Genomic DNA, 23,194 nt, shown 5'->3' with positions numbered 1-23,194 from the left:
ATGTTAGAGCACTACTTCAACTGTCACCTTCCTAATTTGTCTCCTATTGAAAACCCCCGACAGCCTCCAAGGCAGTACGTCAAGAAGATTCCTTATTTTGATGAAACCGACACCAGAAAACTAGCTTTTAAAGGGTAGGAGAAGGTTTCTAAGAAGCGTATTAGTGCGAGGATTCATTCTATGCCTTAAAGGCTCAAGGATTGTTACTCTCTCAAGAAGATTATATAGAGAAATTATATACATGCGAAAAGCTACATGCGATTATTGGTTTAAAATGACGTTGCGTAATTGATTTAGGTGAGGATTATTTCAGAAGGGTTGGTGCCAAGCATTTTGGAGAGCGGGTTTTTTGGTGCCGTTCGCAATGTCATTGTTCCCGACACATGATAACCCCCTCACTCGCCGTCACCATGCCATCGTTTGTGCCATTCTTACTCCAAGTGACTACAATTAGCATGTGCGCATTCTTCACAAGCCGATTGTAAGGATCAAATTCATCTTAGGACTGTGTCTAGTTTTGGTGGAGGTGAAATACATGAGGGCTGATTGAGCGCCTCTTCGATTTTCTTTTCTGCCATTGTAGACTCCATTTTCAATATTTTTTTTTTGGGAGCCACGAGTGAGAGCCAGAAAAACGTCAGTCGTGGGTAAGGTGCTAGTGGAGAACAGTGGAGAACGGTGGAGAACATGAAGGCCCATGCCACTTACGGAACATGCCGGCTTCATAATAAATGTTGCTGCACTCGACTGGCAAAGAGGAACTGAGATCGGAGCAGGTGACATTCATGGAGAGGCCACCAATTGTCGAACGCATGGAAGAGCAAGTTGCAACTTTTGTATGAGGGATCCCACGAATTAAGGTTATCAGAGCTGTAAGTATGGACCCAAAGGGTTTATTAAGCGTCTCCTTTCTGTTGGTAGCCAGAATGCCAGGTCCAGTATCCAAATGACGAGCCGATAGATGTAGAACCAGCGTCATCTTGGGGGTCAGTAGCGTTGAAGTTAGATTTAATTGAGTTGAGGACAGGGCTTTATTTCCACACTGAGCCATCTAACGCAGAAGTGAGAGAGTAGAGAGGTAAGAATAGGAATGATGGTTAGGGAAAGGCGTTCGGTTCGACGCATGATGGTGTATGACAAGAATTAGGAAATGTAGAGAACGGGAATTAGGATTAGAATCGCAGGTACCATACTTAGGATTCTAGTATTTGTGAGAGTTAGTGAACCAACCCTAGCTATACGTTATGTATCCCTACCCTCATTGAACGGGCCTTTAAACACCTTTACTTAGGTGTAGAGCTGTGCCTCAAATGCAAAGCCTTGTTGCTAGATTGAACATTAGCAGATGCAATAAGTGACCATCGTAAGATGTCACCCGGCACTTAGGTGTCTATATTGCCTAATAGTACTGACGCCTGCCACTGATGGCTGCTGTTTGTCCTCTCCGAAGGAGCTGAACATTGATGTTGCATCGAGGCGCCCAGCGTAGTTGGCCGAGGCCAAACGGCATTCGGTGCCCCAATGAATGATGCCGTCTTTCAATAAGACTTGGAAATGCAGGCATCATGATGCGAAGAACCAAAGTTGACGGAGGTGCAAACCTCGAGATGCAAAGGTCGGAGGTGGGGGATGCGATCTCCGCGACCCCGGAATGGGGAAAGCGCGGAAAGCGCCGGCTACATTTAAGAGTGGCCCATGCTCTGTTCATCCTCGGCTTAAGCTCACAGCCAGCATCTTCCGCAGTGCCTAGTGTTTTCAACTTTTCACGCTTGCACCTCTTTCTCTCCTGTATTACTCTCCCACATAAATACGGACAAGATGGCCTCTATCACCAAGGCTCTCAGGCCCCTTGCACGCGCTGCTACGGCCTCATCACGACCGCTGCGACCTAAATTCTCAAGAACGGCCCCGCAGTATGCCCCCTGCCCTTCCCCACCCAGTACGGATGTCGAATGCTAATTGACTTCTGTGAAGGTTACGATGGCTCTCAGCGTCTGTTCCCCGACGTGATATGGACATTTCGGATATCCCTCCCACGCCCATCACCCACCTCTCGGAGACCGAAGCCCTTATGGCAGACTCGGTATCCAAATTCGCCCATGATGCAATTCTTCCAAAGGTCCGAGAGATGGATGAAGCAGAATCAATGGATCCAGTTGTAGTGGAGCAGCTCTTCGAGCAGGGTCTCATGGGCGTAGAGATTCCGGAGGAATATGGTGGATCGGGAATGAACTTCACTTCAGCAATCATTGCCATCGAAGAGTTAGCGAGGGTGGACCCCAGCGTAAGCGTGTTGGCTGATGTGCACAATACGTTGTGCAATACTGCAATTCTGAAGTATGGTTCTGAGAAGCTCAAGAAAGAGTGGCTGCCGAGGTTAGCAACAAACACAGTTGGTAAGACATCTTCGTGTTCGAGAAAATCCCCAAAAGAGATAAGAACTGACAGGTGTAGGATCCTTCTGCCTTTCGGAACCAGTATCAGGGTCGGATGCCTTTGCCCTCGCCACCAAGGCTACTCGCACAGAGAATGGGTACAAGATCAACGGGAGCAAGATGTGGATAACGAACAGCGTGGAGGCCAACTTCTTCATCGTGTTTGCCAATCTAGATCCGAGCAAGAAGTACAAAGGGATTACAGCCTTCATTGTAGAAAAGAGCACGCCCGGCTTCTCCATTGCCAAGAAGGAGAAGAAGCTCGGTATCAAAGCTAGCAGCACCTGCGTGATCAACTTCGATGACGTGGAGATACCTAAGGACAATCTTCTTGGAGACGAATTTGAGGGCTACAAGTATGCAATTGGCCTTCTGAACGAAGGGCGCATTGGCATCGCGGCACAAATGACGGGCCTCGCCTTAGGGGCTTTCGAAAATGCAGCTGGGTAAGTGAAGACAACCCTCGAGCCTCTTCTGCATTTCTGATAATGATTAGCTATGTATGGAACGATCGCAAGCAGTTCGGTCAGCTCATCGGTGAATTCCAAGGTATGCAGCACCAGCTAGCCCAAGCTTGGGTTGAAATTCAGGCTGCGCGCGCACTAGTGTACAATGCTGCGCGCAAAAAGGAAGCGGGCGAAGACTTCGTGATGGATGCCGCCATGGCTAAATTATACGCCTCGCAGGTCGCCGGCAAAGTCTCGGGTCAAGCCGTTGAATGGATGGGAGGCATGGGTTTTGTGCGAGAGGGACTAGCGGAAAAATACTTCAGGGACAGTAAGATTGGAGCAATTTACGAGGGGACAAGCAACATTCAACTAACAACGATTGCGAGACACTTGCAAAAGACCTATACGAGGTAGGTAAGATGAGGTGTTGTTTGTTTTGGGTGTTCGTTGGATTTCCCTCTTGGGATGCAACTGCATAGTGGCTCTGGATGATGGACGAATTATGTGTATTGTAGAAAGAAAAGAAAATGGGCAAGAGGGGTTTTTTTTTTTTGATTTTTTTTGAGAAGATATGCGTTTCACAAGTCGGGCACTTAAACCGGCAGTTCGTAAAATATCCCAGAGCCTTGGGCGACGCAAGGTGGAGAGACCGATCGCAACCGAAGGGGCCAATATCAACACTGTGCTTCGCCTTACCCGGTTCCTGACGAGACCCAGTAGACTGGGTAAGCGGTTGTGAAAGCCTTTTTTCAGGACCGCCACAACAAATGGATTCGTCTGTGAGAGCCTAGTCTCTCTTGAATTTCTCCATTGGTTTCTCCGAAGCGCCTTGGATGCAGCTTGCTAAATTGAGCTGGCGTTTCTGACATCTTGGTGTCAAATGTTGAAGTTTTCAAAGCGCCTTCGTATATGCACTGAGACCGTTAGAGCAAGGCGTCTCACCTTGACGGATCCCTGAATCAAATGACATGACTTCCCCAAACGCTCAAATCGCCCTGAGTGGACGCGTCTCATATCCATCCAAGAACCTCAGACCCAGGCAATGAGCCAGTATTGGCTGCGATCGGTTAGCAGAAGTTGGTTTTTTTGGTTTTTTTTGGTTTTTTGGGGGGGAGGGGGCTATCCAGGAGCGAAAAAGCATCTGCAGAAGGTGAGTTTGGAATTTACTGTGCCAGATATCGAACCATGCCATGAATCATCTCCACTTTGTGCAAAAGCATCGGCAGTGAGGGCGAGCGGGTTAGTTGCCAAGGCCCAAACGGAACGGTTCTTCAGCCCGGTTGAATATCTTGACGGCTCTTTAGCAGCAGCAGGGCCACGAGAATTGTTCGGCTTTCAGGGTCCATATAAAAATGATGTGTGGGATCGACACTGGGGTGGATGGAAAGCTATATTAGGCTTAGCGCCTCGATGGAGGGTTGAGCGACAGGCCCCCCTCTACACTGCAAAACAGAGCCTCCTCTATGACATGGCCATTCCAGAGTTTTAAACTTCGTCGAAGACGCACGGCAGGTCGCTAACAACGTCACCGTTGTGGAATCGGATGGCGACGCTGGCTGTGGCTCCTCCCGCAAGCCTCACAGCGCCTTCTCAGACCTTAATTCAGGCCTTCTTCAGGCTCCCGATACCCGGCGGGTTCCACTCTCCTGCATCAGCCCACAATGGAGAGACTCTGACTGCGCCAAAATACCAGCTACCCATGCCCTTCGAACGCCCACTCTCGCGCCAATTCCGCTTGCTCCAAGGGCTCGGCTGCACTCGGTGTCATGCCCGAGTCCCAGAGAAAAAGGCTCACTGACGCCCGCCGACATGCTGGTATACCTATGACGGCACCCCCCAATTCACCCTCATTCTTTTTGCACAGGGACCTTGACCCTGCTCCCTATTTTCGCTCTCTGTACTGGTCAATTGCTTCGTCAGTTTTATCCTTCTTTTCACTTCTCGTCTATCCTCCGTCCTAGCTCTTCATGCTTTGAAAATCTCTGCATGCGTGACGATCCCCTCACCGCATCACACGTCACTGCCAGGTCAGCAAATCAATTCACTGCATAGCCGCGTGGCATGACGCCCACCACTGCTTAGCTTTCCCGCAGTCAATCGGAAACACATCAGTGCGGGGATTTCTATTTGCCATTTCGTTCAATATGTCGTCCGGTGCCTCCGCCACCGATCCTCATCGACATGCACAGTACACCTACATTCCTAAGATGGAGAACATCCTGCCACCCAGCATAGCGAAGCTAGAGAGACCACTGCCGCACACTCCAAAAACTGACCAATCTATGAGCGATAGCTTCATCTTGGAGCATCGACCGCAGAGCCCACAGATTGTTCAAGGCCCGCGGAGCCCAGCCATCGAGCTTGAAGAAGCACATCCGCCCATGCCTCCTACGAAGGATGAAACCCTTACCCCGCTCTCAAACTGGGCGCATTTGTCACTTATTAAGAACCAACGGAATTCTCTTCGAACTGAACTTAGTGCTCAGCAGGTTGCGGGTGCTGAAGCGAAAGCCTCAGTCGCTGCCCTTCGCCGACTCGCGTTCCGCCTTGCCGTAAACATATCAGTCAAGGAAAAGCAGATTGCCAACACAGCAAGAAATTTAGCTCGTAGCAGAAAGAAAGATTATATATCAACACGCAATGCCGATAAGAGAATTGAAATGCTTTCGAAGGGCTGGAAGGAAGAGGAGCGGAGGAACAGGGAGATATTAGAGAGTTTGGAGAAAGCTGCTATGCTGACTCTACAATGTATTTGATTCATCATCTTAATACGATCGTCACTAATTTCGACAGACGCCAGTCCTAACCCCCAACCGATTAATCGGCTTCAGCCAAGTCCCTTATCTCCACCACCGTCACCACCAACCCGTGTCTCGAGCCTGATATACCATCCCTCTTCGTCTCCCAAAACACCAACGCATTCTCCAGCCTCCTCAATATCATGGGAATCCAAAAGCTTCCACTACACTCCAGACGACATGATCGAGATACGTACCTCGAACGACCGATTGATACGAGCCAAACGCGAATCAGATCACGCGCTTCTTGTATGCCGAAGCCGTATCGAGGCGCTGCAAGCTGACTGTCTGCGGAGCAAGGAGAGTGCAAGAGCTCTAGAGATGACCCGGGTGGGACTTGAAGAGGATATATTAAGCTACCAGTCTCGTGTCTCAGCCTTAGAGCAATCCAAAGCCGCAGTTGAGGAAATCCTTCGTTCAACTCAGTCGAAGCTGGAAGACTCTGCTAAATCTGAAGCCGAGCTGCGAGCGGAACTGGAGGTGAAGATCCAAGAGATACAACAGCTCGAGGGCAAGTCTAGGCAAGGACAAGAGAACATGAAAGCCCTGGAGAGATCCAGGGATCTGATGAAGGATGAAGTTAGCAACCTCAACCGCCAAATCCAGAGGCTTGAGTCATACACCACTGGATTGGAGGAGGATCTTCGTAGCCTGCAGGCCCGACTTGATTCTGCAGAGCATCGGGAGGCTGACCTTCAACAAAGACTTGCGGAAAACGAGAGCCATCGAGCAGGCATGGAGATGCAGCTGGAGAAGAGGCAAACAACTGTAGCTACGCTTGAGAAAGCTGTGGCCTTTTTCGAGTCCCAGGTGAAGGAGTATACTGACAAGATCAGCGCTTTCGAAGGAGAAGTCTCATGGTTAACTGACGGGCTCAAGAACTCCGAAAAGTTGAGGGAACGTGTTGAGGGCGAACTATCAATCGCTCAGCTCTCCCTCGCCGAACTCGAATCGAGTTATCGGTCCGCGACTGAGATAAATGCCAGTCTGCAGATGGACCTGGGCTGTACACGTATCGCCAAGTCAGAGATGGAGAAGGAGCTCCAGACAACTCATGAGAAAATCGCAAATGAAGTCGATCTCAGGGCTGAACTGCAATCTGAGGTCGACTCTTTGCGATTACTCCAATCCAATCTCGAGAAAGACCTCCAAGCTGCACATGACCGGATTCATACCCTCGAACAGCCGAACCCGGAAATCCAAAAGGAGCTTCAGATGCTACGTGATGCGAGGTCACACTTGGAAGGGCAGCTTCATGGCGTGCAGCAATCCTCATCGGAACTGCAGAAGGAGCTGGAAAACACCAAAGACAAGCTTAGCAAGATGGAAACATCGATGACGGATCTTCAAGAGAAGCTGAGGATATCTGAAGAGTCAAGGTCTGGTCTGAGAGACGAAGTTCGCCACATGCAAGACTCCAAGGCAGAGATCGAAGCCCGTCTTAACGGTGTGCTTCAATCTAACGTTGACTTGGAACACGGGCTCACCTCTGCCCAAACCCAGCTGCTTCGAGTCGAGTCAGAAGGCATCAACCTCAAAACCAAACTCTCCGTTGCGGACATTGAAATCGATTCGTTACGCCGCACGAATGCCGATCTCGAGAAGTCTGAGATGCATCTATCACATCGCCTTGCCACCGCAGAGAAGGAGCTCGGTGCTGTGCGAAAAGCAAACGAGCAGTTGGAAGCCTTCCTAGAGCAAGCAGAGCAAGATTTGATTGGTACCGAAGCTGCTGTGGAGGAGAGCGAGAAACAGCTCGATGCATTCGTTGACGAGACCAACGCCAAGCTTGACGCTGCGCAGCGCTCAAAGGCAAAGTACAAGAATCGACTTTCTATGAAAGGAAAAGAGATCGAGGTTCTCAAGGATGTAAACTCAGAGCTACATCATGAGATAGAGCGGAAAGAACAAGACATCGTATCTTTAAAAAGCAACGAAAGCCGACTCCTGGGTGAGCTCCAGGTCAAGGACGCGACCATAGAAGAGTTGCAGAGGCGCAAGAGTGATTTTGCAGCCTCAATCGACGCAGTTGAGCAGGAGTTGCGAATCTTGCGAGAGAATAAAAATACCTTTGAGCAAGTAGTCCAGACTCTTCAAGAGAAGACACGCCATCTCGAAGTGCTGGCGGAATGGGATCAGCCTGCCGATCCAAATGAGGCTGCTGGCTGGTTGTCCCCCAGAGGCCAAAGAGACGACATGGATGGCTTTGTCCCTAGTCGCATAATGCAGGATATCTACAACTCTCGTCCTGGCACGGTGAGGAGTAACCGCAGCTTGGAAAGAGTCAGGCAAGATCTTCCTAGGCCGCTGAGTCGAGCAAGTGTCAGCACGAGAGATGAAGACCTCGAGGCTTGGGCGCAAGAGGTTGAAAAGATTCGTATGCTGAGGAATGAGACAGCGATTCAGTTGCAGGGAATGAAGAAAGTGAAGAACGCCCTAAAGAAGACACTGAAAGCGAGTGAGGAGCAACTAGGAAAACTAGAGAAGAAGCAGAAGCCGTAAGTTTCTTCCATCCTAGTATCATTTCTAAACTAACACTCGGCCCAGTAAAAAAGGAAACTTCCTCACAAAGCGCAAAGGCTCCACGCCCATTCTTCTCTCACCAGCTGGCCCTTCACGGGCCCCAACAAGCATGTCACCGCTTTATTCATCCAACGGCAAAGACCCTGCCGGGACTCTTGATCCTATTGGCCGAACTTGGTCTAACGCGCCAGCATCAAATGGCAGTATTTTGAATGGCAAAGCACCATCTACGGTGGGATCAGGAAAAGTTGCAGCCTATCAACCCCAGACGAAGAGGTGGAGTGACGTCTTGAAAGGCGTCTTCAGGAGGACAAAGAAGAAGCCTGCCTGGGCTTGAAGAGTGTTCCGCGGAAACGAGAACCTATATATACTTTGGCTTCGTAGGAGTTCCATTCTTAGTGTTGTTTTTCGAGCGTGGAGTTTTTGTACGGTCCGTGTCAAAAGCTGTCGGGACGGTCCTTTTCTCTTAGATCGAGGCTAGGTGCCCGCACTAGACAGACTAGGTGGGCTGTAGGCTGGTCTCGCTTCAAGAACCCCCTTGTGTCGACTAGAAGTTGAACAATTCCAATTAATCATCTCTCCAATCATTTTCGTTGCCTTCGCTATTCGATACGATCATGATTTACGATGGCAGTGAGTTTCCAACCGACCTCGGCATGACTACCACATCACCACGGGATTGCCACTCTTTCAATCGTACTCTTAGATCATTCCCCAAATATTTATCTAGTCAGAATTCCCTACTTCCCATCCGTGAAATCGCCATGTTGAGGAGCGTTTCGCCCAAGACCACATGTTGTCATCAACCTTAGCATATGGTTAGTACATCAAAACACAACCGAGTTGCTCCAACTTCACCCTAGGTTCCACGGACCCTGATGCTTCAACCACTAGGGATATGAGAACATGCTCTTCTGCGAAGATATAGACCTCATCAAGCGTGTTCTAATATCGTTAGAATTATCTAAATTGATAGAGATTGACAGGAACATGAGACCTGGAAGTAGGTGACTTCGGGGGGCCAGCTCCGAAGCCTAGATCATCATTAGGGAGTTTTTTGAGCTCACATATGTCAACTACTTCTAGGCCCCATAATTCTATCAGCCCTCAGCCAGTTTGGACAACTCTGAGGCTGTTCGAAGGCGCTTAGAGGGCTTTATGACCGTATTGTTTAGCCTTTTTTAATGGCCGTGGGGCTCTGCCACACTCCCCCGTTCACAATGTCCTGCCTCAGCCCTTGCTGAAGATTGCCTTTTTGCACTGAACTTTCTAGACCTCTCTTTTGCAGTCTTTGAATGACACATCAAATGGCGATATATGCCGTTAGCGGAAACACTTGCTAAATCCTCTGGACTCTACTGGTATATGCCTATTGTCTCTCGATAGCGGTGGAGACGGCCGGTTTCCAATACTCTAAATCCTCTAGCAGCTCATGGACGAAGTAAATAATGGACACAAGGAATCAGGTCTTGCTTGAATGGAGCCCTTGCGAGATATTCGACCTCATCGGCGGCACCAGCATGGGTCGGTTCGACACATATACCAGCTGCAAGACCCTGCTAGTAATGGAAAAGTCTCGTCGCCACCATGCTAGGCCCCCTTGAGATGAACGTAGACCAATACACTACGGCATACACCGACCTTACTAATACTGTAAGGCGCTGTGGTGGTGCAACGGAAAAGTGTTGTATTGATATGGAGCCTCTAGAGCAACCGCGATACATAGAGAGGTACAGGCACTAGTAGGCAGTAGCTTAGCCTAGTTACAAAAACAGTACTTCTCCAGAGAACGGGCAGGCTTCCGATTGGCTTCAGGAGTAGCATTAAGCCACAGCCTCACTCTTTAAGACTTGAAGAGGTAATAAAACAAGTAATCAAGGGTCTTAAATTGCAGGAATCAGATTTCTTGAATGACGCTGCTGAACACAGCTGCAGAGTGTAACTGGCATTTGATCAAACTCTCTTGGTAGTAAACTAGCTAAAAGTAACTTCGTATACACTAAGATATACAAGACTCACAGCATACACAAGGTGTTTGAGAGACCACAAAGTGTGTCGGGAACTCGTTGTTGACTCGAAAGCTATAAAATAACAAGCTGCGGCTCGCAACCTCCACCGCCCCACGCTTCTTCGATTCGGTGTAGATTGGCGATAGGAAGTTTGTTGATGACACTTTAGGCTCAAACAACCTTATTGAAACAGGGCGAAATGGAGCCGTCGAAAATCTAGAAAATAGTAGATATTAAGCCTTTAGTAAAGTGCTTCGTTCCCATAAGAAGAGGCAATCCCGGGAGTAGAGCAGTCGAAAATAGCATGATCGGTTTTCTCTCAAGACCCGATGCGCCTTTCAACTGATACCGAACAGATGGCAGCAATTTTCGTATCATTCTGGCGGGATATGTATGGCGATGACAGAGTATACCGAAAGCTTGACTAGACATCCTGCAACGTTTGACGCTAATCCGATCTATATAAAACTAGGGCAGATGACGGCTCAACAATGGGTGTAACGTCATTTGCGTTCGCTGCTACGACTGAGGTGCTAATGCCGCATTGGAATACAGGGATCTTGTTGAAACTGAGACTAACTTCTCGGAAGGAAATCCTAAATCGCGATCGAGTATGCATTCAGGGTTCAAGAATGTGAACCACAGACTCAAGTATTCGGGTTCCACTCTCGCAATGCCACTCGATTTATGGAGCAATGCAGGGGACCTTTTGACGAATTTTTCCTTGTCGCAGGAGAAGATCCAAAGTCGACATGTTACAATCTCTGTGCGAGCGGCTATTAGATGAAAGAGACAACCAATGGCTGAGGATACTCGATAATGTTGATGATGGTGTATTCTATGGTGGAGAGGATGCTGCATGAATCTAGCAGAGGAGCAGTGACACAAACCAAAGCAGGCCATTGGAAAGCTTACACCCTCAAACTCCGAGCGGATCTACCCTCACCCCCCGAAATCAGCCCGTTAGGATTCATCTTGTTAGAACGAATGGCAATTATATCAAGGTAGAAGAGATGGACCCAGAAAGCGCTATAGAGCTGCTTTGTACTAGGTGCCAATTAGCGAAGTGGACAAGATTAATGCGGCGAATTTCTTGAGTTGCATATTGATTATTTCCGAGGATAACAGGATCCTATTCAAGGTGGCAACATTAAACCCTAAGTCCGAAGGTCTTGCATTTCCACCGGGAGCTTCGGCTACACTACCACCAAACTTGATGTTATACTCCGATACTGGGATTCTCATAACTAAGCGGAGTGGTAATCCGCTGATAGCTACTTCACTGAGCAGTTCATATTTGGAGCCAAAGACACTTTTAACTATACCACGCTCCACAAGACGTAATAAAATGAACTTATACGCGCGCTAGCAGGTGCAGAAAGCATGAAAATGCTCTTACCATAAATAATAGCGGCCTCTTTAAGGCAGATTTGACGGCGGCTGAGGAGAAGCGATAGTCCAGCGCCAAGGTCGTAACCCACAGGGTCGGTCTCATCACTTGGTTTAACAATCCTTGGGGTTGGGTCGTAGTTGAAGATGACTACATGACTGGTTCGGTAAAAGAGGGATCATGGCCACTATTTCGGATTTTCGCTGGGATTTTTAGGTTAAGGGTTTGGTCAAGTTGGCTGACCGTGGGTGAATCTTGGGGATGATATCAGTCTCCCCAATTGTAGAAGAGAAGTTGGCGCTCCAGATTGATAGAGATGGAGGGCATGCGTGTATGTACGGCGGAGGACAGAGAAAACGTGGGCGTGATTCAAGTACTCAGGCTACCGTCTCAAATAGTCATTGCGCACGCCGAACTGGGCATTCGTGTGCTCTTTCGTGATGTACCTTGCACCGCTGAGAACGGAGGCGATACGTAGAAGATTATGCCTATTCTTGAACAGCTGTATCTACCAGTACGAGTAGAAATGGGCCTTTATACGATGGTTTTCATGAACTGGAGAACATTTCGATCCCTATATATATCTTTGATGGCCAGTAAAATGCATAACGGTCAGTGCACTTACACTCATTTCAGCCTTCTTCGGTATTTAAGCTCTCCTTATTAGGTACTAGATAGAGTAGTACCCCCTGATCTAGATGATTAACATATTTTGCAAATATATAAGAGTTTGTCAACCTCCGGCAGTGAGACAATCGTTGGCTCCGTGGCCCCCAAACACGGAGCCTCACCAAAATGTACAAGGCTGAAAAGTGGATAGGACGCATGCCCACAGTATGAGTAGTGTATCACCTTCCATTGATTTTGGAGCCCCAGCGGCTAGATTGTTGGTGACTGATTTGGTTGTGAACACAGTCTTGTAGATCGCTTACGTCCGCTGACATCCTCCTGCACAGAGTCGGCCGCCAACCCCCAAAAGGTTTGAAAGCGGTTAATCTGATCATGGATCTAGCAAAGAGTGGCAAAATGAGTCTAGCTCACTTATTTTATAATATGATAGCCTTCTACGTGCAACTCTTGCTTAGCTTTTACATGCTCTGCCTGCGGTTCTAAGTTCGAGTTTTCCTTCCGTACCTCTATTCCACAGACGTACACACAAACTTCCCGGAATATCCACCCCTCCCGCAGCCCAAAATCAAACCCCTTGTCAGTATCTTACAAAAACCCAAGGAAGAGGACACTTCACGCCCGGAATTAGCCTCGCACGGTGTTGGAGTTGATAGATTTTCGGCCAGCCATGGTCGAGAGAGCTGTTGTTCCCGCCCCAAATACAAGCTAATACGATCGTGTTTTCGAAATGGCCTCCCAAAATGTATGTTTCCAGATGTGAAACAATCTTCTCTCTTGCTGATGCTTCGGGCAGGGAACCAATGGTTCTCAAACAATCCCGCCCACCTTGCCACACGCATACTCTCAACAACATCATGGCAACATGCAACCACTGAGCTCTCAAGACCCACAGTACTGGCAGTCGTTTCCGCAATCAGTTCGTCCCGACGGAGAGCAAGATACTGCAAAGTTCGTTTACGATGGACAAGCCTCTGAAGCGCCGAGCCTGACTATAAGAGATAAGAAGAAGCGGACGATATGTGGTTTATCAGAGTTGATTTTCGCCTTGATAATTGCTCTCATTGTTATCGCCATAGCGGCGGCTGTTGGAGGCGGAATTGGAGGAGGAATGGCCGCGAACCATTGTCGGCAGGAGTTGAAAGTTTTACGACAGAGTGTTTCCATCTCTCAGTCCTCGACACTGACGCGAGTATCCGAAAGTCCATCTCCGACTTCGACATTGGCTTCGCCAACGTCACATTTCGCCATTGCACCGTCCAGTATCACGGTTCCCAAGACGGGATGTCCAGATTCGAATGGAACCTTATACACATCAACATTTGGAAGCAAAAGTACCACGTTTACAAAAATCTGCGATACAGTCAAAGCGGGTGGTGGTATGATACCTCCTCTCTTCGTGTTCTATCTCCCGTTTGCCTACTGATTTTCTCCATAGACATGTTCCAAATCTCCACCCCCTCGTGGGACTCATGCATGGATGCCTGCGCTCAATACAGCAACTTCTTCGCAGACCAAGATTCGCAAGGCTCTCTTCCGACTTGCGAGGGGATCAGTTATGTGCCGGAGTGGAGTGTGCACCCAGAGTATGCGTATTCAAACTACAGCACGAGGGGGAGCTGCTGGTTGAAGAATAGTATGGACGGTCTGCCGGGTCCATGGAGTCTTCTGGCCGAGGTCGTGAGTAGTGTGAGGAAATAATTGTAGATTCGAGGCGAGACTCGGGGCGAGGAGGAGCGAAGAAGTAGTGCGCCGGCGGATTGAGATACCATTGTAGTGCGACTTCTCACCTAACGTGGAACATGACCTGGGTGGAGTCTATCTATTAAATGTCCTGCCGGGACTAGAGAGAACAATAACAGCAAGCAGATTTATGTCTTAAATTACCTCTGTTACGTTCTACATTAGGTACTAAGATGCAGCACTTCGTTCGTTCGACGGGAGAACGTAGCATTCATGGACTTCACGAGTCCAATCATAAGAGAGGTGCTCTTCGACAATGACGTGAATGCTAAATTTAGTTAAGCATAATGCACAGACCTCCGACCTTGAGCTCGAGCTTTCTTGTTCACTGCGAGGTATCCTCATTCACCAACATGTAGCTCTCGCGCATCAGCTGACGTCCTGGTTGCCCTCATCGCCCCAATGCCTACGCGCGCAATAAAAGCAATATTCTTCACGCGCTTCCACTACGAGAAAGGTGCGCTTCCAACCCCTCTCACACGGCTGCCCTTCTGACTGCCAACCTGAGGCTCCCGCGTTCTCCACCAGGTCCCAGAAGGCAGCATAACCCCCTCCAGCTCGCCCTCCGCCCTATCCACCCCCCTGATACCCTTCTCCTCCATCACCTCGTACCTTATCCCCACTCAGCAATTTTGCGACCGTCTCCTTACGTTCTGCACGAACCATTACCGTGTTATTGGATACCCAGTCTGCATACGAGAGGGGAAGTATAGCAGGAATGAGTTCATCTTTAATTTCGCCGTGGTGATCGAGGAGGGGGTGGGTGATTGGGTGGCGTATGGCGAGGTGGTGAGGAAGATGGGGAAGTTGTTGCGCGGACTGGAGGAACAAGGAGGCTTCCTCAGCAGAGAGGAGGTGGGGATGGGGATTTGGGATGATGACGAGGATAAGGGGTGGCAGAAGGCGGTGGCCAGGGAGGTTGGTTGGGACCAGGGTCCCGTTGGAGGTGGGAGTAAGGTCTATGCCCTTTGTGAAATGATTTTGGAGGATTTAAACAATTACTGCGAGTGCATGATACCCATTGGTAAGTCTACTTCTGGTCCGATATCCTGCTTGCACCTGTCGACTTGGTCCCGTTGAATTTGAGCAAAGGCCTAACGCAAAACAGATGACTCCAACACGATAAACTTCAAGCTCTTCCCGACCCACCCACCTCCACCTCCGATCCACCCTTACCAGGTCCCTCTCCTCACCATCTCGCTCTCCTCCCTAACTTCCCCGATCTCCTCGGACCTGACCCTAATCCGCATCATCCCATTCATCAACGGTATTCACTCTGTCAGTCACATCGCGCAACTCGCCGACACTGATATCTCGCTCACTCGAAAAGCTATTCAACATTTAGTATACTATGGATGTGTGCTATTGTTGGATATTTTTAGTTTTGGAGCAGTATATGCGCCGACGGCGGAGATAGGGGGGTTTGTGACCGATAAAGGGGTAGGGGAAGAATGCGCGCGATATGTGAGAGTGCCGAGGGTCGAGCTTGGTCGCGGGAGCGGTGGCATACAGATAGGTAGTGGGTCCGAGAAGAGTCGCGATGAGCGGTCGTCATTATCCTCTGAACCCCAGAGAAATGACATTACGTCAACAGCCACCGCCATGGAGTTCGACAGTTATGCCCGCAGAGGCGAGGAAGAAGATTGCGAAAATATATCCCACGAAACGTTGATAGGACTATACACGTCCTTGAGACAAGGTTTAACGTTGAAGAGCTGGGTGCTCGAAAATCTGGATCTGTTGGCGGGCATTGATGTCCGACGTCTGATAACCTTTGGAGTTATAAAAGGCTTCCTCTACCGTGTGCATCGATATGCAATTTCCACAGCATCATCGCTTCCCCCACCACCGCTACCGCCGACTTCCCTGCTTGGTCCAAATGCTCCCACCAATCCCTCCAACAACAATATCAACGTCAAAAATCACGACTCGGATACAGCAACCTTGAGGCCGCTAACCCATAAGCCATCAATGGCATCAACGACGTTCGTGCCCCGAGACAATGGCGTGAGAGAAAGCGGGTTGAAACACCATGATAAAGAGCGCTTGGATAGCTTGCTTACTGAGGAGAGGGATGCATTACCCCTAGTCAGGTTTCTGGATGGTATGCATTGCTTCGATGAGATGTGTACGGAGCTAGGACTTGGGGAAAAGGCAGTTGAGGAGAAAATCAAGCGGGCTGGGGAAGTCGCTTTTCTGTGGCGGTAGAAGAGAGTAAGGTATGACGGACAGACAGACACCCTGACATTGTGAAATCCTACTTTTGTGTACACTGCATCTGCATCCGCGTCAATTGGAATCGATTACCTGTGTTCACTTTTCACGGGAGGCTTTAGCCGAGGTGACGGGACCGGAATCGCCTCCTTTCATTTTGCACCCTGAAAAATACCGCTTTTATTCTGGACTTAACATGTAAGAACATCTACGCTATAGCATAGCAACCTAGGGGAAAGTAGATCTTGGGTGTTTATCAGTCTAATATTTCTATCAAACCCCTCCCCCTTTAAGTGTGAAGCATAATACTTGCTACAATATGAAGGGAGCAGTGCTTTAGCAATACATCGAAATAGCTTCGTGATGCGAATGACAGCGCATCAAATGCGTGCATCAATAGTCGGGGAAATCCGGCTCGACATTCTCCCTCCAAGCCCTCAGCCCACCTTTAATATCACCTATCCAGCGCTGTCCCCCATAATCAAGCCCCAGTTCTTTCATCTTCCTAACAGATAGTTGCGAGTCGTTCCCGAGCCTGCAGACCACGAAGATAGGCTTATCCGAAGGTTTCCTCAATGCCGAAACCCAACCTCGTTCTTCATTACCGGGATCTGTGCCGTTCGTCGCATTTGAAGATGTGCCAGAGACAGTAGAGAAAGGAATGTTGACACTACCCTCGAGGCTGCAAAGATCGAATTGCACTTTCTCGCGGACATCCACTAGGATATGACTATCTTTACTCGGAGTCATGCCTGTAAATGGATTCACCTCTATCCGGATTTTCGCGTAGTTTTCGACGGAAATGCGCTCGTTCGGCGTCAGTGCATCCACGGGATTGACGCTCCCACAAAACTGCACATAATCCAAGCTTCCCGAATTAAGTGCTTCTGGCGTAACGCTTGCCTGCGCCGAGCAAGTCGCGCACTTCGGTTTCCGAGACCGCAGGCGAATGGAACGAAACATAGGATTTGCGTAAGCGGAGAATATGAGCAGGGTTGGTGGATCTCGGGGAAGAGGTTCTGAGGTCATGTTTCCTGGGGTTGATGATGCTGATGCCAAGGGCCGTTGCGCATTCTGCGTCAGAACTTTGATAGCCTCCAGTGCCTGCAGGATTCCCATAACGCCAACCACTGGTCCCAGAATCCCCCCATCGCCACAAGAAATAACGGACTCAGGAGGTGGGGGTTTCGGGAAGACGCATCGATAACAAGGTCCGCCACGGGTGTCTCCTGGAGGAAGCGCAGGATTATTTAGAACTATGAGTTGGCCATCGGTGCGGAGTGCTGACGCTGAAACAAGCGGTTTTCCCAGGAGAACGCAGGTGTCAGAGATCAGGTAGCGAGAAGCTGGGGTATCTGTGCAGTCAAGGACCAGGTTGTAGGGTTGGATGACAGAAATAGCCGACTCGGGAGTAAGACGGGAAGGGTGGGGAACAATTTTGACGTTGGGATTAAGTCTTTGAAGTTAGGAACCTTAGAGGAAACTATGTGACGTCGTACTTACGAGCTTAACGATACTCTCGCACTATCAACCTTACTCATACCAACTTTCACGGTAGAGTGCAGGATTTGTCGATGTAGATTAGATTCTTCCACAATATCTCCATCAACTAATCCCACTGTTCCAACACCTGCTCCAACAAGGTATGCAGCGGCTGGGCATCCTAGCCCACCCACTCCTATGATCAAAACTGAAGCATTCTTCAGACAAAGTTGACCTACCAGATGAAATATCCATAATTAGTTCTGCAATGTTAAGGAGGAATCAATGCAAAACAGGACTAAGGTACAAGGAAAGTACCTTGCAGGCCTATTTCAGGCATGATCAGCTGACGGCCATATCTTTTGTATTCTGACCTATCGAGAGGCCATCTTCTGGATACCGGGTGCTCTTCTTCGACCTGGGAGAGGGCTGCAAATACTTCAGAGCGGAAGTCATCATGGATACCGTACGTCATGTCATGTGTGAGCGGATCGTTTGTGGTGACTTGCCGCCACCTGTCCTGTTCGCGTTGCTGGTATTGGTCCTGGGCCTCGGCCAGCTGCTGACGGAGATCTTGGAGCTGCGCTTCACATGATGCAATCTGCTGGCGTAATGACTCGATTATTGAAAGGGGAGCCATATTGCTTTTGTAGAGATGGAAAGACCTGTGGGGAAGAAACCGACCTTGTTGAGGTGGTAATCTTTATCGATAAATGTGAACTCGCTAAACTGCATTGAGCCTACACGTGATATGTCCGCCGCAGCGATCTCCTGTCCAGGACCTCCGTTGCAGATGTAAGGGGACGAGTCATGGCGCTGATCTCACAGCACCCCGTCCGTGAGCGAACTTTAATTTAACATCGAAACCCCAAGGAACAGAAAATCCATTAATCCGTCTAGCCGCTGGAAAGAGTCCTACTACTACAGAGGTGCAAGAAGGTAGAGGAGGAGCATCTGGACGGTGGAAGACTGGACACCGTCGGTCAAGACGACCGAATGAGTATGTATGACTTCGAAAATGATCGTATAGAAATAATTGGATGGGTTAGGCCGCCGTCTTAGTCACGCACTGGCTGACGCTCTCTATTCGCCCACGAGCTCACTCATGGAGTGCTTATGAAGCTTTTAATGACAACTCGTTGGTTGCACACTGAACCCCATGACCCTTCAATGTCACCGCATAAGGCTCCGGGATTCCAAATCGAAGCAGTCCTGTGTGTACCCAGTGACTACTCACTGTGCCGTGCCGCCCTGGTGAGGATATATTGGTTGTGTGAACGATACGACAACAAGGCTCGAAGGCAGAATGCTCGGCCGAGTAAAACAAATTAAAGTGATAGACCTGGTGACGTTCAGGCGGGGCAATCAATGGTCATTGATGATCTCAGATTCACCCATTCCGGGGGTTTATCGAAGATGGTAAGGGCAAGATAGACATCCGGGTAGATTGGTAGCCGGTAGGTTGGTACTGTGCTGCACTTGTGCCGCAACTTGCTTCAAATTGATGGTTTTGAAGGAGGGAAATAGCTGGAGGGGCGAATTCCGAGTGGATGCATATTCCTCCCTGAGGTCAGCTGTAGCAAAGTCAACGACGGGAGAGTGGCGGCTTAGAGACTGCCAATACCAAGCTCAGTGTAAAAGACCCTTGATGCAAAAGCTAGTTCACAGCAACACCAAGGGTCTGGAACAAGACTGAATGGAGAGTGGAGCTGTTCAGCGAATTTTCTCCTGCAAGATTCAACAGATCAACCAAGTGTTAAGACAAATTGAATCAAGGCGCTCCGGTGAGGCTGAGCGGATTTCGCGCCCCCTCCCGCAGGCTGGTCATGGCGGGACGACGGCGTGTTGGAGTGGCTTTCCTCTCGGCGAGTCCATTGCCTTCCTCTTTCGAAAGAGCGACAGCTGTCAGACGCTCTGGACCGGACTGACTGTTTGTGACCTGTACGGAAATGGCAGTAAGCAGACGAATGTAAGGGTCTGTTGTTTCAAGACGTCGTAGGGCTGGTGGCGGTACGAGCTTAAGGCTTGTTTGATGCGCATTCTGTGAATTTCGGTGGCAGCTCGCACAGCTTCAGGTGAGCAGAGGGAGTTCGAAGCCTGTGAACCCGAGAGGTCGGATAAAATTTGCAGGGAGCGGGTGATGGGCAGCGACCGGGCGTGGTGGGTCGTGGAGCTTTGACAACGCCATGCAATGAGGGCCGACTTGTGGACCACGCATGCCAGAGAATCCAGCCGTCAGCGCCCACACCGCAGCAATCACGGCTCTCCGAAGACGCCGCAGGACTTCAGAGGCATCGTCCTGCTCAAAAGGCTCCATCGACTGGACCGCCGCGGAGAAATATCCTGCTGCCAGTCTCGCGGCTAGTTCCCTCTTCAAGGTATTTTGCGGACAGCTTGGTTCCGACACCCAACTTGCTAGCAGCGTGCAGCCCACCTCTTCCCCGCCATGGACGATAGGCGTGGTGTCGCAGGTCAGCATCTGGCCCTCATTGGGGGCTGAGGCTGAGCGGCTTGATCCACTCACCTGCAAGGGGGGTCTGACTGCAAACGTTGTCAGCGCGCCGCAGACGGACATGTTCTGCCTCTGCGTGCCCCTTTACCTGCGGCGTCCTGCTTGAAGCGTGGCGATCCAGGATCCAGCGGGAGGAGGCCTCTATGTCCGTCTGATGCTGTACAAAACCTCGCCTTGCCCCACTCGTCAATGCATCAAGTGTACGCCTGAGCGAATTCTACCCCTCCAAAGCCCGAGGAACCTTGCCTCTTCTCACCACCACATTCCTTTCACCACCCACTAACGCCATGGTGTCTGTCTGTACCACCTGCAAAGGCTTGCAGAAGCACCTCCAGGCCCTCGGCTCGGGCATCCAGGAGACAAACTCTGCGTCGCTGCGATGGTTGAGCACGACGCTGCCAAGTTTGCGCTGCTCAACTAACGAAGGCTGCCGCGCATGCGCTACGCTGCTCCAGGGCATTCTATTGCATCACGATCGATTCGTTGGTGTCAAGGAGGAGCGCATTAGGATATCTGCCGAATCCTTCCACCAGTCTGGCAGCACTCCTTCAAGGCAAGATACCCAAGACCATCTTTCAGTTGAGGTGCGATGGAAAGAGCCTGGGGATGACTGCTACGATGGGGACGAACATGGGCACGATCAGGTGTACCCAGACCTGAAGCTTGAATTTTTCACAGACGGAGGTACGACACAGGTATTCTTTATCCGGTCTTGAACACGCAGGGACGACAACGCCATTGGAAGGCACTCAGCCTCAGCACTTTCCTCTTTTTGAAGCTGGGCATATCACTGACGTACACAGACGGCCAGTCGCCATTCTCTGCCATTGGGCGTGGGCGCCAAATCTCAGAGAATCCACTGCAAGACTCTGGACTGTCAATGGCCCGAAGCATGATAAACGAATGTCTGTCGCGCCACTCCAGGTGCCGCCGCACGAAGCCTACTACATTACCTAAAAGGGTGCTGGACGTCTTACTCGAGGACGGTTCAAAAGGCATTAGACTACATGAATCCGACTTCGACTACGACGAGCAGCGCTATGAGTTTGGAGAGTTCCTCACCCTATCGCACTGTTGGGGCGCTGGTAGAAGCGTCCTGAAGACGACTAGTAAGACCTTGCAAACCCACAAAAAGAACATTCCTTGGTCAACATTGCCGAGGACTTTCCAAGATGCGGTTGTGCTCACGCGCGCTCTTGGTTTTCGGTGGCTGTGGATAGACTCGCTTTGCATTGTTCAAGATGACAGCTCAGAAAAACTGCGGGCGTCCACCCACATGGACGACATCTTCACCAACTCGTTCCTTACTATTGCTGCGACTTCTGCCGCCGAAAGTACCGACGGATTGTTCCTACCCAAGGCACGACCGTTCAAGATCCAAGCTACGGACTCCAAAGGATCGCTGTATAGGATCTACGTCCGTGAGCAGCCTCCACACTACAGCTTCAAGGCACCTTTTAACGAGGGCGCCCATATGAACGACTGGGAACTTCCATTCAACCCTTCGGAAGAAGCGAACCTACAGACGCCACTCTTGAAGCGAGCCTGGGCTTACGCGGAGCGCTTGATATCCCCTCGGGTTCTCCACTTTACTAAGAGCGAAATGATATTAGAATGTAGAGAGGGATACCAGTGCGAGTGCGGCAGGATTGGCGACTCCGTCTTCGATTCCCGGACGACAGATTCAGTCAAGCAAGAATATGCCAGGATCATATCCGAAAACGAAGTTCGTGGAGACCACGCGAATGGCAACAATAACCGAATTGACAGTGTTGCCTCTCAACTTGCCGCAACGTCTCTCACCGACGCGGATAAGGGAATATCTAAAAGGCGCGAAGAAGCAATTCAACTCTGGAGCTACATTGTGACCGAATACACCGCGAGGAACCTTACATATGATGCGGATAGGCTCGTTGCCATCATTGGTATTGCTAAGACGCTGGCTGGTATTCTGCAATCAGGATACATAGCCGGACAATGGACCTTCAGCACTCTTGGCCTACTGTGGCATCCAAACGATAGTGCTCTATGTCGTAGGCCAAATAACGTATCGCAGAACATTCCAAGCTGGTCTTGGGCTTCGCTTGAGGGGTCTCCAATCTTCTTTGATAACTTAATGGCGATGGATTTGGCATGCACAGCATCATTCCCTTCAGAACGGGGACGGTCACCCGCATGGTCACCAACCACAGGAGATGCTCTTGAACTAACGGCCGCTATGGCGACTGAAGTCACCTTTCGTGTTGACGGTCCGAGCGAGTACTCATTAGTTAAAGACGGGATCAGCGTGGATTTTAGGCCTGACATATCCCCTCCGCGAGGCGAAGACTCCCTTGAATCAGGCGAAACACTCATTTGCGTTTTGGTCAGCATGACATTCCGCTCATCAATCATCGGCCTGGTTCTCAAACAGTCAGTGTCGAGTGCACAAACATATCGGCGAGTTGGCCGCTTCGAGTGTTACGAGTGTCAACGAGACGGTACCGATGAAGAACCAAACGATGCAGAGTCACTTTTCGGACACTGGTTCCCCGAAATCGAGGATATGACACAACTCGATGACGGTCCTCAGAGAACCTTCATCGTAGTTTGACCTTATCTTCTCCACTCGCGCTTGCATCTACCCCTGTTCACCTTTGGTCTTGGTGTCTTCCAATGGCTTGGATAAACACCAGTCCCAACCAATCTCCCACCCTGGATATTCTGTTATATTTGCCGGTCTGAGTTCTTGGGTCTTGTTTGTAGTGGGCGGATTGTAGAACTATCACGATACCAAAATGCTTTCGTGCGTAGCTCACGGCTATGCACCTTCATTTGTTTTAAGTCTTCACGATACCATATGCTAGGGGGATTTTTTCTTCTTTGCCGATGTTGTATGGTTTAGGAGCCACTTTTCCCATTGTTTCGTTCGATGTCCAATACCCCTCAGCTTTCTCATCTACCTCCAGCGGATTCTCGATATCTGTCGATGTTGGATACGAATCAAATGTCACAAATATTCCCAATTTTCAA

The 23,194-nt window shown here is 49.8% G+C and overlaps 8 protein-coding genes across 8 annotated transcripts; 5 read left to right on the top strand and 3 right to left on the bottom strand.

The window, feature by feature from the left end:
* Positions 1 to 293: 293 nt before the first annotated feature.
* On the bottom strand, positions 294 to 1,734 carry BDR25DRAFT_354927 (uncharacterized protein; the record flags this gene model as incomplete). The annotated part of the gene is made up of 10 exons (XM_033695383.1): positions 294 to 394; positions 436 to 498; positions 536 to 655; positions 688 to 761; positions 799 to 831; positions 885 to 1,029; positions 1,057 to 1,201; positions 1,414 to 1,547; positions 1,580 to 1,676; positions 1,726 to 1,734. 10 exons carry the CDS (start codon positions 1,732 to 1,734, stop codon positions 294 to 296), a joined length of 921 nt encoding a protein of 306 aa, XP_033547855.1.
* Positions 1,730 to 3,438, top strand: BDR25DRAFT_286383 (acyl-CoA dehydrogenase NM domain-like protein). Its single transcript, XM_033688247.1, has 4 exons — positions 1,730 to 1,913; positions 1,975 to 2,396; positions 2,455 to 2,881; positions 2,932 to 3,438. The coding sequence occupies exons 1-4, from the start codon at positions 1,819 to 1,821 to the stop codon at positions 3,296 to 3,298; spliced, it is 1,311 nt and encodes a 436-aa protein (XP_033547854.1). The 5' UTR covers positions 1,730 to 1,818; the 3' UTR covers positions 3,299 to 3,438.
* Positions 3,439 to 4,936: 1,498 nt separating this feature from the next.
* Positions 4,937 to 5,948, top strand: BDR25DRAFT_29042 (uncharacterized protein). Its single transcript, XM_033688516.1, has one exon. The coding sequence runs from the start codon at positions 5,029 to 5,031 to the stop codon at positions 5,638 to 5,640; it is 612 nt and encodes a 203-aa protein (XP_033547853.1). The 5' UTR covers positions 4,937 to 5,028; the 3' UTR covers positions 5,641 to 5,948.
* A 5,313-nt stretch (positions 5,949 to 11,261) lies between these two features.
* On the bottom strand, positions 11,262 to 12,235 carry BDR25DRAFT_314179 (uncharacterized protein; the record flags this gene model as incomplete). Its single annotated transcript, XM_033691436.1, has 4 exons — positions 11,262 to 11,533; positions 11,614 to 11,762; positions 12,051 to 12,112; positions 12,230 to 12,235. The coding sequence occupies 4 exons, from the start codon at positions 12,233 to 12,235 to the stop codon at positions 11,262 to 11,264; spliced, it is 489 nt and encodes a 162-aa protein (XP_033547852.1).
* Positions 12,236 to 12,689: 454 nt separating this feature from the next.
* On the top strand, positions 12,690 to 14,098 carry BDR25DRAFT_29027 (uncharacterized protein). Its single transcript, XM_033688507.1, has 3 exons — positions 12,690 to 12,976; positions 13,028 to 13,610; positions 13,670 to 14,098. The coding sequence occupies exons 1-3, from the start codon at positions 12,962 to 12,964 to the stop codon at positions 13,930 to 13,932; spliced, it is 861 nt and encodes a 286-aa protein (XP_033547851.1). The 5' UTR covers positions 12,690 to 12,961; the 3' UTR covers positions 13,933 to 14,098.
* Positions 14,099 to 14,322: 224 nt separating this feature from the next.
* On the top strand, positions 14,323 to 16,454 carry BDR25DRAFT_261343 (nitrogen permease regulator 2). Its single transcript, XM_033686697.1, has 3 exons — positions 14,323 to 14,431; positions 14,483 to 14,998; positions 15,083 to 16,454. The coding sequence occupies exons 1-3, from the start codon at positions 14,377 to 14,379 to the stop codon at positions 16,180 to 16,182; spliced, it is 1,671 nt and encodes a 556-aa protein (XP_033547850.1). The 5' UTR covers positions 14,323 to 14,376; the 3' UTR covers positions 16,183 to 16,454.
* A 51-nt stretch (positions 16,455 to 16,505) lies between these two features.
* BDR25DRAFT_334158 (uncharacterized protein) lies at positions 16,506 to 18,310 on the bottom strand (the record flags this gene model as incomplete). The annotated part of the gene is made up of 3 exons (XM_033692909.1): positions 16,506 to 17,644; positions 17,692 to 17,905; positions 17,989 to 18,310. The coding sequence occupies 3 exons, from the start codon at positions 18,308 to 18,310 to the stop codon at positions 16,582 to 16,584; spliced, it is 1,599 nt and encodes a 532-aa protein (XP_033547849.1). The 3' UTR covers positions 16,506 to 16,581.
* Positions 18,311 to 20,270: 1,960 nt separating this feature from the next.
* Positions 20,271 to 23,194, top strand: BDR25DRAFT_261339 (HET-domain-containing protein). Its single transcript, XM_033686696.1, has 2 exons — positions 20,271 to 20,866; positions 20,986 to 23,194. The coding sequence occupies exons 1-2, from the start codon at positions 20,470 to 20,472 to the stop codon at positions 22,773 to 22,775; spliced, it is 2,187 nt and encodes a 728-aa protein (XP_033547848.1). The 5' UTR covers positions 20,271 to 20,469; the 3' UTR covers positions 22,776 to 23,194.

The sequence above is a fragment of the Lindgomyces ingoldianus genome, assembly GCF_010093535.1.
Source record: "Lindgomyces ingoldianus strain ATCC 200398 unplaced genomic scaffold BDR25scaffold_15, whole genome shotgun sequence".
In the NCBI taxonomy this organism is placed as follows: Eukaryota; Fungi; Ascomycota; class Dothideomycetes; order Pleosporales; family Lindgomycetaceae; genus Lindgomyces; species Lindgomyces ingoldianus.
The sequence above is the reverse complement of the archived record's forward strand: the minus strand, read 5'-3'. Positions and strand labels throughout refer to the sequence as shown.

Coding starts and splice junctions, on each gene's coding strand:
- BDR25DRAFT_286383 (XM_033688247.1), top strand. CDS start 1,819: ATGGCCTCTATCACCAAGGCTCTCAGGCCCCTTGCACGCGCTGCTACG. Junction 2,397..2,454: donor GTTAGCAACAAACACAGTTG/GTAAGACATCTT, acceptor TGACAGGTGTAG/GATCCTTCTGCCTTTCGGAA. Junction 2,882..2,931: donor GCTTTCGAAAATGCAGCTGG/GTAAGTGAAGAC, acceptor GATAATGATTAG/CTATGTATGGAACGATCGCA.
- BDR25DRAFT_29042 (XM_033688516.1), top strand. CDS start 5,029: ATGTCGTCCGGTGCCTCCGCCACCGATCCTCATCGACATGCACAGTAC.
- BDR25DRAFT_29027 (XM_033688507.1), top strand. Junction 13,611..13,669: donor TACAGTCAAAGCGGGTGGTG/GTATGATACCTC, acceptor TTTTCTCCATAG/ACATGTTCCAAATCTCCACC.
- BDR25DRAFT_261343 (XM_033686697.1), top strand. CDS start 14,377: ATGCCTACGCGCGCAATAAAAGCAATATTCTTCACGCGCTTCCACTAC. Junction 14,432..14,482: donor GCGCTTCCACTACGAGAAAG/GTGCGCTTCCAA, acceptor TGCCAACCTGAG/GCTCCCGCGTTCTCCACCAG. Junction 14,999..15,082: donor CGAGTGCATGATACCCATTG/GTAAGTCTACTT, acceptor AACGCAAAACAG/ATGACTCCAACACGATAAAC.
- BDR25DRAFT_261339 (XM_033686696.1), top strand. CDS start 20,470: ATGGTGTCTGTCTGTACCACCTGCAAAGGCTTGCAGAAGCACCTCCAG. Junction 20,867..20,985: donor TGAATTTTTCACAGACGGAG/GTACGACACAGG, acceptor TGACGTACACAG/ACGGCCAGTCGCCATTCTCT.